Here is a 12,421-nt window from a genome sequence, read left to right as displayed (position 1 = left end):
GCAGAGCACCATGGGCACTGTCGGTTGCTATGGACTTCGCTGCTGTCATTCCATGAGGGAAATGGCGGTCAGCCATTCCTGATGCAGTTCCAAGGGCTGTTTTCAATCTCTTGGAGTGTTATCAGGTACTGGAGGGGGCGACTCCATAGAATGCCACCCACCACCATACCTTTTCCAGAGCCTCAGTGGTACTGGGGACTCAGTCGTCACACTGTTCCTATGCACTTCACTGGGACAGTGGAGCACAGGATACGTGGTCGGGTATGGCAAGGCATCTACTTCAAGCGCCTCAGAAGATGGCAGGCGGCATTCTTCCTGTCTGTGCAGTTCTCAGCCAAGCCAGGGTTCTGCTATCCTCATGTCATGGTCTCAGTCTCCTCGTCAGTTCTACACTGCAAAGTGCTGGGGAGCACTGGCAAGGGAATGTGTCATCACACACTATTATTTGCCTTTTGGCAGCACGTTGCCACCTACTCCAGCAAATGGATACCACTGGTCATCGTGTTTTTACAGCGGACGGCTCTTTTTTCCAGTTATCCTCTGCTGTATGGATGTATTTGTGTGTGTTTCCCTTGTGACGAACACAACAGATTGTGCACCACAGCCACAGGACTGTCCTAGGACTGCATTCCTGATCAAACCTTAAGGGAGTAGATACCGGGAGGGTAGCGTCAGGAGATTTCTCCTTCCTTGGAAGAGGAATATGTCTTTCGACCCCTCCCGTTACACAAACCTCTTTTATGGGAATGCCTCTGAGGTTTCGTCCCTGGCATGTTTATCTCTGAGCCAGAGCCTTGATTTTTTTGAATCGGTGCATCTCCTGGGAGGCCAGGGCCAGAGAACAGCAGCAGCAATCGTTAGACATGCTGAGGCTCCATTGATTACTGTGACCTACCCCATTTGAAGGTAGCTGCCTGGATTGGTCGCTTCTGAACCTCAGTGATCAGTGATTGTAACTCGACTCTCAACGGGAGAGGTGAAAGGTTTTTAGGATCAGGAGGCATCGATTCCCATTACTCCTCTTTCTTCAAGAAGGGGAGATTCGACTGGATTCCAGGGCAACCCTTATAGATTCCACTCTGGATACCCGATTGTCCACCCCCACAAGGGGTGTCCCTCATTCTTTTTTCCTGGGGAAGGGATGTCACCACTTCTGACTGACAATTCATCTCGGTTCCTCATAAGCTCCGAGAGCTGATCGAGTGGTAATGCTTTTCTTAGGTCATTTTAAGGCACAGCAGGTCCATTTTGCGAGGGAGCCTTTCCAGAGTAGCTCCCAGGTGAACCTTAAGGGTTTCTCCTGTCCGGGAATCACCTTGATACCTGCTGAGTTCAATGGGTCGTTCTGGCCAGTCATTCTCATCTGCAGAACTCTACCTCAGTGAGGAGGGTCCTAGTCTAATTGGCAAGTATACCCTTCGATCTATCACCATATCCATGGCAGAGGGAGTTGGGGGACAAGGGACTCTGCAACAGAGGTGCTGCTCTTGGTTGCTGAGACTTGCAAGCTATACATCCCCATTTTAGAGATAACTCTGTCTGCGGATGGGGGAGACCTGTTTCATGCAACGATTGTTCCATTACTGGACTGCGTGCTTCCTTGGGGGAAGTATTTGCAGTCATGGCTGGGGTATTAATACCTAAGCCAGATGCTTGGCAATCTGTTCTAAGATCATCCTGGCCCTGCCCTGGTACCTTTAGGTTTTCCGGGCCGGTGAAGAAATCCTGTTTGACAAGTGTTTTACTTGCTGCAACCCAGCTTCCTGTCTCTTAGTGGAGTATTTCTGTATTTCTTCTGTGGGGAATTCGCTCTCAGTCTCAGCTGTTCCAAGCAGGCTGAGGGCTCTATCTCGGTGGGTAACTCCCTACTGGAATCACCCAAATTATCCCACCTCGCCTCCACCAAACAACGCTCCATCTCCTTAGCTGGTCCCAAGCTATGGAACTCAATGCCCACCAGTCTACGCCTTGAGATCTGTCCAAAGAAATTTAGACAGAAACTTAAAACTTGGCTGTTCACGCACGCATACTCTTAATCTAACAGCCCAGTTCACTTCCCCCCCCCCCCTTCACCCCCTCTCCATTCCACCCAACATCACACCCAGACTCCTCCCCCCCACCCCCTCCCCCCAGCAACCCCCTCCCCTCCCATCCTTTCCTGGCTTAGCCCCCTACCTCTCCCTCGCCTTGTATATTGAATGTATATAATAGAATGCACATAGAATGTACTTAACTCCTGCCTCTTTGTAAATAATCCCCCTATTCCCCGCCACTTATCCCAGCTTACTCAAATAGTTCCAAGTTACTGCCCTACCCTTTCCCATCCCTTCCCTCCCCCCCAGTTATAATATCAGTTTACAATGTAAAGCCCTGTTGGCTGAATTTGCTGTTATCTGGAAACCGATGTGATGTCTCGTGCGAATGTCGGTATAGAAAAATGTTAAATAAATAAATAAATAAATAAAATAAATATACCATCTAGCGACTTGTACTTACCCTGGCAGTCCAGCGATCTGCCTCCTAGTGTTCCCACTCTCTCTGACTTCCAGTTGGGATATTGGGGGGAGGGGAGGAAAAGCTAAGACATTCATGGTATTTCTTAGTGTATACCTGCAGGGAAAGATACACCACATTTTCCCTATATTTTCACCAGGCTCTGACCTATACTGCCTTTAGCTTTTTTCTCTTCACTAGGTTGCCCAGAGTGCCTTTCTGTTCATCTGAGCAATCCTATAGACAGGATGGATAGCCCTGCCCTTGACACAGGGTACAGGGTGGGTGAGCTTCAGGCCTAATTTGTCTCCCTTCTAGGGAGTTGGTCTAGTAATCTATTCAGGGGTTGCTGTTCATCCCCTGAAACTCTTGACGCTGTCCTGCATGGTCAGCTAGGTCTGATGCTTCACCATCAGGGTCTGTCTTAAGCCCGGCAATTGTTGCTGATTATTCTCTAAGCATTACTTGGGTTTTCTGCCCATTGTGCCTATCAGTCACACATGGGCACACTTCTGCAGAGACATTTTGTCCTTCAGATGTCAGTGGACAGCAGTTTCTTTCTGGGGAGTTCTCAGGCCCCAGTTGGGCTTTCGGTTGTCTTTTAACACCAAAGGAAACTGTGCGGTCTTCGTTCAGGAGTCCTTCTCTTTTACATCTCTAGGCTTTTTCCTATACCCAGGAGGTTCTAGGCCTACTTCATTGTCAGGGTTACTGATCTGACACCCTGCTTGTAATTCCTCCGTGATGCAGAGTATGCCTATACTCGCACTCGCATCACTCCTCTGCCTTAGTCGCCCCTGCTACGCATGAGGATTTTGTGTCTCAGTCATCTCTATGTTTTTTCTTTGTGAAACCCAACTCTTCTCCAGCCTGGAGCCCTTGAGGGTCAGCTGCCACACAGGCAAAATGGATACGGGTAGTGCTTGTGCACTGTGCAGTTTCCCACTTTGTCCTGCTCGGACAGCTAGGGATTCACCCATGTGTGAGGACTACCATCCTGCTTGTCCTCGGAGAAAGCAGAGTTGTTTATCTGTAACAGGTGTTCTCTGAGGACAGCAGGATGTTAGTCCTCACAAAACCAGCCCACCTCCCCTGTGAGTTGGTTTCTCCATGTATTAGCTATATCATAGACTGAGGGACTCTGCCTAAGGGGCAGGGTGATGACTACAGCTGCATGTTTGAAAGTTCTACATTCTTTGAGATCAAAGTTTTGTGCCGGCTGCATCAGATTATGTCACACTAACATCCTGCTGTCCTCGGAGAACACCTGTTATAGGTAAGCAACTCTGATTTCTCTGCAGAAAAATGTGAAGCTTTTATTGTTGCCTTATAGCTTGTTTTGTAAAACATTCTCCCTTGAGATCCATCTTCAGCTGCTTGTGCTGTATTCAGACTCTTGGAAGTCTTAGGGGCTTCTGTTTCCTCTCCAGTATCTGCTGCCTTGATACTTTTGGGTCTCAGGACACTGTTTTTCCTCCCCTGATCTCCTGAAGTCTCTCTTCAGCTATTCATACTGCATTTATAATTTGGGTTGTCTGTGTGCTGCTCTCTCTTCCGCTGAGGTCTTTATTCAGTTATTCATCCAGTTCCATGCTGCAGTAATTGAGTAAAACATTTTTTTAAAACCAGTTTTCTGAGCAGATATGAGCTGGCATTTAGCCAGTTAACTCATAAGTTAGCTGGGTAAATAAATATTTTGGCACATATCTTGCTAAATCTAGCCATCTAATAAATTAGGCTGCTAGAATTTAGCTGGATAAGTTAATGGTGTTCCGGGGGCATAACAGAGAGGAGTTGAGTTAGCAGTTAACCAACTAACTCCAGTATTCAGAGTAGCTGGATGATTTAGCGACTAAACCTGGTCGGCCAAAAAGCTCTCTTAAAGGTAAGCGGATAAATTTATTCAGTTAATTTTGCTATCCGAATTATGTCTGAATTATGGACGTCGATATCCTTGTCAAATACTTTTTTTTAGGGATGCTTTGAGGTTGTGAAATTGTTTTTTGGTGACTGGGTTGTGTGAATGTGCTGCTGGGGTTGTGCTGCTTCCATGTCCTGTCGGTTTCATAACCTCCTTTTCCCCTGTTTGCAGGGAGGGGATGATCCTGAAGCGTTCTGGAGGTCACCGGATCCAAGGACTGAGCTGTGCTGGCCGGCACCAGATATGCTATCGATGGTCAAAAAGGTGTGTGGCACTTCAAGACCCTGCAGATGAATCCCTGCCATAAATACTTCCCATCCTATGCTTCTGCTATTAATATGCCCTTGTACTGTGCTACTGCAGTAAAACACCCCATCCTCTGTTACTGCTGTTTGTCAACTGAAAGTGGACAGAGCCATGGGGCCGGATGAGATGTATCCTAAGATATTAAAGGAGTTTGGAGATGTGCTGGCGAGACCACTGAAGGTTTTGTTCAGTAGATCTTTGGAACTGGCCATGGTCCCACAGGATTGGAGAAGGGTGGATGTGGTCTCTCTTCATAAAAGTGGTACAGGGAGGTGGTTGGAAACTACAGGCCCTTACCTTGGTGGTGGGAAGAATGATGGAGACTCTTCTGAAGTAAATGATAGTGGATTACAGTCCAGTGGATTGCAGGATCTGAGGCAGCACAGTTTTACCATAGGCAGGTTATGTCAAACAAATCTCATGGATTTCTTTTATTCAGTGAATAGAGAATTACTTAGAAACATAGAAGCACAACAGTAGAAAAAGACCGAATGGCCTATCTAGTCTGTCCAATGATACCAACTACTCATCTTTCCCTGTACGTACCCAGATCAGGCCAGACTCTTGGTTTTTGCCTCCCTTCCAGCAGATTGAGACAGATAAAGTTTTACTGACACTGCTACTTAATCACACGTGCTACCTGCAGTTCCTCAGTTTTTCTCTGTCTCCAGCAGATGGTAGATGGGTGCAAAACCTGCAGTTTTACAACTGAGACAGTTTTTTTTTCCTTTTGAGCCTTCCTCCCAGGTTTTTTTTTTTAAAATCCTAAGGGGTTCTTTCCTGTCCAGTTGAGGTGGGTAAGCCAGGGGTGGTGACCCTTGGGTGTGCTTGGCCCATGGGGTGTAAATCTGGTGGTCCAGATCCCTTCCCTTCACGAGGCCGCTTAGGCGGCTGCAGGCTCCAAGAAGGCTTTTGATCTGAGACAGCCGATTCTTTTTTATAGGCTTTTTTTCTCAGTTAGTGAATTTTCAGTAAAGTTAAAAAAAAAAAAAAAAGAAAGACAAGGAACTGAAGGCAGTTTCACAGTTCTGCTATGTGGGTGGCTTGCTCCTCAGTATTGAGCAGCTGAAGTAGGTTTGTTTTCTTTTTGTTTTGTTTTTTTTTTGCTTTGCGATTTTACTGCTGGTTGCTTGGGCAGTTTCTCTCCGTTTTCTGATGGGCTGTGGCTCTGCATGCCACTCGTGCAGCTCCACGTAGTCGCGGCTTAGTAGGCTAGGTCTTTGCGTTGGGTGTTCAGAAGGCAGGAAGGGCTCATCCAATCATCCACCAGCTGTAGAGCAACATCGGGGGTTCTCTGCTGCCATTCTGCCGTCGCTTGGGGATGCTGGCCAGGATGCTGATCCTTTCCTGATCAGCATGGGAATGGCGGCCATCTTGGATTCATATTCGGCCTTTCCAGTGCTGCTGCTGGGGTGGAGAGGGGGATGCTCCTCCATGTTTGTATTTCAGTTAGATACTCCTCATGTTTGTATTTCACTTAGATGCAGCTCCATCACTGCTCTCTACATTAATGGTGGGGATGGAAGGGAAATAGAATCAAAAGGTTACTAAGAGCCATGAGAAACAGATAAGTATGAGAGAAAAAAAAAAGTACAAAACTTGCTGGGCAGATTGGATGGGCCATTTGGTCTTCTTCTGCCGTCATTTCTATGTTTCTATGTTTGTCTCCGGCTGTGATTAGGGGGACTTTGTAGAGGAAGGGAGCCCCATGCTGTCAGCTTCTGGTTCTTTCCCTGTGGAGACTGGAGCTTTTAGGCCTTTTTCTGCAGACTTTGTGCTGCTGCTGCATGAGGCTTACCTGGCCAAGCAGCAGGTAGCTTATGCTGCCAGGGATTCGCGGTCCCTCCTGGCCCAGCCTACGGAGAGGCGCACGATTGACCCAAAACATTAATTCTGTGAGAAAACGGGTCGCTCCGGTCCAGAGGTTATTGGGTCCCCCCTCGGGTTCTGGCCCAGGGGGGAAGAGTCTGATGAGTCTGTCGAGGCTCCTGTGGGGGCAGAGGAGGCTCAGGACCAGGATATTCAAGTGGATCCGGTAGTTCTGATGGCTGGAGGTGCAAGTCAAGGGGATGATCTGGTAGTCCCGGTCCCCGAAGGGGATGACCCGAAAGTAGTATGCCTTTTTAGAAAGGAAGAACTTGATGCCTTGCTGCCTCTGGCTTTTCAGGTTCTTGGGGTTAAGATCCCACAGGAGGACTCTGACTTGGATGGGGCGGATCCAGTCCTAGTTGGGATGCGGGGCCCCCCATGGCCTTCCTGTATTATAAGTTGGTGCAGAAGCTGGTGGAAGCGGAATGAGGAGCTCCCGATTCTGGGTTAAAGGTGAGAAGGGCCAAGGGAGACGTCCGCCTTTCAATGGTCGACTCTTATTTGGGGAGGATCTTGAGCAGTTGATGCAGTCTCTTGAGGATAATAAAGTCCTTAGGTTGCCGGAGGATAAACCTAAGGGCAAGAGGTTTTTTTCTGGTGTGTTCCCATTATCGGCGAGATAGGAGGTCTTGGCCGTCAAGACCTGCGTCCGGGCCCCAAAGGCAGTTTTCTCTTCGGGGGCAGCCTGGGGGTCAATCCTTTCAATGCTCGAAGGCCATTCCGAGGTGCCGCTGGGGGGAGTGCTTCCAGTGTTGTCTTCGCAGTGAGGCGAGGCTGGTCCACTCCTTCGTTCCAATTATAGGTTTTATGTGGAGTGGACCAGTATTACTCAGGACCAGTGGGTTCTCAGCATGGTAAAGGAAGGTTATGTTTTAGAATTTGCTCGTCCTACCCACGATTTGTTTCTAATTTCCCCGTGCAGCTCCTTGGACAAACAAGTAGCAGTTCGAGAGACACTAGACCGTCTGTGTCTCCTGAGGGTGGCGATTCCAGTTCCTTGCAGAGAGCTTCATGTTGTGCCCGTCGGTCACAGACAGCTGCGACCTCTCATGCTCACCTTTTTTCTTGCTGCTTCGGCAATCATTGGAAGAATGGTGGCCTCTGCCAGCTAACGCCGACCTCCCTGGCGTCCCGGGATGGCATGGGCGATCCCGACCGCCATCTTGTCCTGGAGTTACCTAAGCGCGTGCACGCATGGGCTGTCTTTAGTACACGCCATGGTGGGAACCTCGGGGGCGTTCCCTCCGCATGATGTCACTGCCTCACTGTACTTAAGCCCTGGCCCTACTCACAGACGAGTTAGCAAGGAGTTCCTCTCATTGTTGAATCTGCTTCTCCTTGGACTTCCGGTTCCTGCTTCACTGTTTCACTTGCTCCTCGGGGGCTCTTCCGCGTTCCTGGGCTAACCGCTCCTTGGAGGGCCTTCCTGCCTTGTTCTCTGGAACCATTCATCGTGAGTACTACTTCGCTTCACATCCATCTCACCTTGCTGGATTCCCGCGGTGTACCCCGTGCCTCGGGCCACTACCGCGTTCTCACTAGCAGGAGTCACTACAACCTATCCTGCGCTGCAGGATCTTTTCGCTTCACTCTCAAGTACTAGCTGAGCTCCAAGACCCCAGACTACCTCAACACCATCAGCTTCATACCATCATCTTCGGTGTACCCTGCACTGCGGGCCACTACTGAGCTACACCTCTGAGGTATTTACTTCACTATTGAGAAGACTATCTGGCATACCCCGCTCCTCTGGCCACAACCAGATCCTTACAACAGAAGTATCACCCTGGGAATATCCTTTGCTCAAGAACAGTACTTGACTGCATTACCCACTCCACGGGTTCTGCTCACGAACTATACCTTTACTGCATTCCTCGCTCCTCGGGTTATGCTCTCTCTCTCTCTCCTTCCTAATAAAGTCTATCTACAGCTGTGTCCTAGCTTCTGAGACTGAGCCTAACCGACGGTGAGGCCCACAGGGCTCCTCCCTGAGGGCGGAGTCACCTCTCACCTCGGCCCAGGGTTCACATCCATACCAAAACATAACAGATTGCTAACTCCATGGACCCGGCTCAGCTCTCAGCTCTCAGCCCTCCATGCCATCCCTGGCCTGGCCCAACGACTCTCCGAGCAAGAGGACACTGGAGAATTTAGCCAACGCCTTCAACCATTTGAATTCTTGGCTGGACCCCGCCTCGATGCCTGACAAATCTTCCACTACTTCACAGGCGTTGTCTATACGGCACTCTACACCATTGCCTGCACCTACATGTTTTACAAAAGATCCCCTGTTATGTAGAGGCTTTCTGAATCAGTGCTGTATGCACTTTTCACTGCAACCTACTTACTTTTCGGATGTAGTGTCCAAAACTACGTATATACTGTCTCTATTAGACAGGAAACCCCTAGCCTGGGCATCACCTCTTTGGGAGCATAATGATCCAATACTTAAAGATTTGACTGGCTTCCTTGCTCTCTTTCGTTCAGTATTTGACAATCCCAATCACAAGATTGTTGCTGGATCTGCACTTCTGCATCTCCAACAAGGTACCATACCTTTGACTAAGTTATTGAGTTTAAAACCCTGTCTTCGGAACTCCATTGGGACCTGGGTTGCCTGCGGGCCATTTTCCTGGAAGGCCTTAACTTTCGCATCAAAGATGAATTGGCAGCATGTGAGCTTCCTGATAACCCGGACTCCCTCATTGACCTAGCCGGACGTATTGAGCGACGTCTACGCGAACGGTCACAGGAGCTTAAAGGGTCCAAGAAGATACTATCGGAGGTCTCTTGCTCTCGTCCTCCGTCAGTTGCCCAGACTGCGCCAGAACCGTGCATGGAGGAAGAAGAACCCATGCGGCTGGGCCGCAGTCACCTATCAGCTAAAGAAAGGCATTACCGGAGAAGACAAGGCTTCTGCATGTACTGTGGCCAACCTGGTCATGCTGTATCCACCTGTCCTATCTGTCCGGGAAACTTGCAGACCTAGGATCTGCTGGAGGACTCCTCCTAGGTCTTAACATCGCCATCTCCTCCACTGACCCTTCCAGTCTCTATTAACTCAGAGGCTCTCGAGTTTCACACATTAGCTCTAGTGGATTCCGGTGCCGGTGGGAATTTTATACTCAGACAACTCGTGGAGCACCTACGAATCCCCACAGTCCGGACACTGACACCGCTACTCTTGTCTTCTATCCATGGCGAGCCATTACCTGGTGAGGTCTCATTTTCCACGCAACCTAGCCGTCTCCACACAGGATCCCTCCACATGGAGACTATCTCATTTCTAGTCCTAGATAAAGCGATTCATCCGGTGGTACTTGGATTACCATGGCTACAATTACATACACCTCAATTTGACTGGAGCACTCTGCAACTATCCCACTGGGGAGAGTCATGCCATGGGAGATGTCTTGAGATGGTAATGCATATGCCATGCATGACCACTACTACCTCTCTTTCGGGTCTACCTCCACAGTATTCCGCTTATCAAGATGTATTCTCCAAGAAAGCAGCAGACACTTTGCCACCTCACCGATCCTTTGACTGTGCCATCAATCTAATACTGAGCCTCCCACAGGAAGGGTATACCCACTTTCTCTCTCAGAAACCAAGGCTATGTCTTCTTACATCCAAGATAATTTGGTGAAGGGTTTCATCAGACCTTCTAAGTCTCCTGCTGGGGCAAGGTTCTTTTTTGTGGGCAAGAAGGACGGCTCCCTTCACCTATGTATAGACTACCGTGGCCTGAACGAGATCAGTATGAAGGACCGTTATCCATTGCCATTGATCCAAACTTTTTGACAGGCTCCAAGGAGCCAAAATATTCACAATGTTGGACCTCAGAGGGGCATACAATTTGGTCCATATATGCTCGGGCGATGAATGGCAGACAGCATTTAATACCCGCGACGGCCATTTTGAATATTTAGTCATACCCTTTGGTCTTTGCAACGCCTCGGCCGTGTTTCAAAACATGATGAATGACATGTTTCAGACAACAACCAACAAGTACTGAACTTCACAATCTGGGTAAACAAATAAGCATGGGAGTAGCTGCTTATTATGGCAGTTACTACCCTAAACCAATTAAGTCTGATACATCACTTTGAAAGCATATACAGCGTTGCTTTCTGCTTCAACGGTAGGGGGAAATGTGGAAAACAGGATTTACATTCAGACAACATCCAACAAGGCATCAATCTGTGCAGTCTGGGTAAATAAGCATCGGGGTAACTTGCTTGATGCAGGGGTTACTGCCCTTAACCACAAGGCTTATGCTCACCTTTGATGCGGCTCCAACATTGCTTTCTGCATCAATGACAGGGGATGGCAGGAAATTTGAGTCAAACGATTACCAACGAGGGCCCTGATCTTGGTGGTTGGTGAAACAGATAAGTATGGGAAAATAAGTGTGGAAGCTTGCTGGGCAGACTGGATGGGCTGATTGGTCTTTTTCTGCCATCATTTCTATGTTTCTATGTTTAAATCTTCAGGGACATGCTTTACACCTGCGTAGTTGTTTATCTTGACGACATTCTGGTCTTTTCCCAGAACCTCCAGGACCACCAATTGGATGTAATTAAGGTTCTCCAGGGATTGAGAGACCATCACCTTTATGCCAAATTAGAGAAATGCTCGTTCCATCAAGATTCCGTTCCCTTTCTAGGCTACGTAGTGTCCAGGCAGGGGTTTCAAATGGACCCACACAAGACCCAGAGTATTCGAGACTAGCCTCAGCCTATTGGCCTTAAAGCCCTGAGAAGATTTCTCAGATTCACCAACTACTACCGATAATTCATTCATGACTACTCTACATTGACCGCACCTCTTACTGCCATGACGTGAAAAGGAGCTAACCCTTCGTAATGGTCATCAGAAGCCTTGAGCGCCTTTCAACAACTCAAAAAGGCATTCCTTAAAGAACCTCTTCTATGCAATCCAGACCCTCAGCGACCTTTCATTGTCGAAGTCGATGCCTCTGACGTCGGGGTTGGAGCAGTCCTTAGCCAACATGCTGATAGCCATACTCTATAGCCCTGTTCCTTCTTCTCACGGTGTTTCTCTCCAGCCAAGCGAAACTACGAAATAGGAGACAAGGAGCTCCTAGCAATTAAATTGGCGTTTGAGGAGTGGCGACCTTGGCTCAAAGGTGCTCAACATCAAATCATGGTTTACACCGACCACAAAAACCTCGAATACTTGCGCCAGGCGCAACGCCTGAATCATCGACAGGCCCAATGGTCATTGTTTTTTTAACCGATTTGACTTCCTCCTGAAGTATCGCCCTGCGGACAAGAACACTTGCGCAGATGCCTTATCCAGCTCCTTCTCCACAGAAGATGTGCCTGACACTCCGCACCATATCATAGACCATAAGAACATAAGAACATAAGAAAATGCCATACTGGGTCAGACCAAGGGTCCATCAAGCCCAGCATCCTGTTTCCAACAGTGGCCAATCCAGGCCATAAGAACCTGGCAAGTACCCAAAAACTAAGTCTATTCCATGTAACCATTGCTAATGGCAGTGGCTATTCTCTAAGTGAACTTAATAGCAGGTAATGGACTTCTCCTCCAAGAACTTATCCAATCCTTTTTTAAACACAGCTATACTAACTGCACGAATCACATTCTCTGGCAACAAATTCCAGAGTTTAATTGTGCGTTGAGTAAAAAAGAACTTTCTCCGATTAGTTTTAAATGTGCCCCATGCTAACTTCATGGAGTGTCCCCTAGTCTTTCTACTATCCGAAAGAGTAAATAACCGATTCACATCTACCCGTTCTAGACCTCTCATGATTTTAAACACCTCTATCATATCCCCCCTCA

General features: G+C 48.3%; 1 protein-coding gene across 3 annotated transcripts in view; it reads left to right on the top strand.

Annotated features, from left to right (window-relative positions):
• The window catches only part of PLD2 (phospholipase D2), a 444,278-nt gene that overhangs the window by 177,737 nt on the left and 254,120 nt on the right, over positions 1-12,421 (top strand). For all 3 annotated transcript variants that reach the window (XM_029581771.1, XM_029581768.1, XM_029581769.1), the window contains exon 8: positions 4,586-4,678. In XM_029581771.1, coding sequence (XP_029437631.1) covers positions 4,586-4,678 — 93 coding nt within the window. The remainder of the gene's footprint in view (positions 1-4,585; positions 4,679-12,421) is intronic.

The sequence above is a fragment of the Rhinatrema bivittatum genome, chromosome 16 (assembly GCF_901001135.1).
Source record: "Rhinatrema bivittatum chromosome 16, aRhiBiv1.1, whole genome shotgun sequence".
Classification (NCBI taxonomy): domain Eukaryota; kingdom Metazoa; phylum Chordata; class Amphibia; order Gymnophiona; family Rhinatrematidae; genus Rhinatrema; species Rhinatrema bivittatum.
The sequence above is the reverse complement of the archived record's forward strand: the minus strand, read 5'-3'. Positions and strand labels throughout refer to the sequence as shown.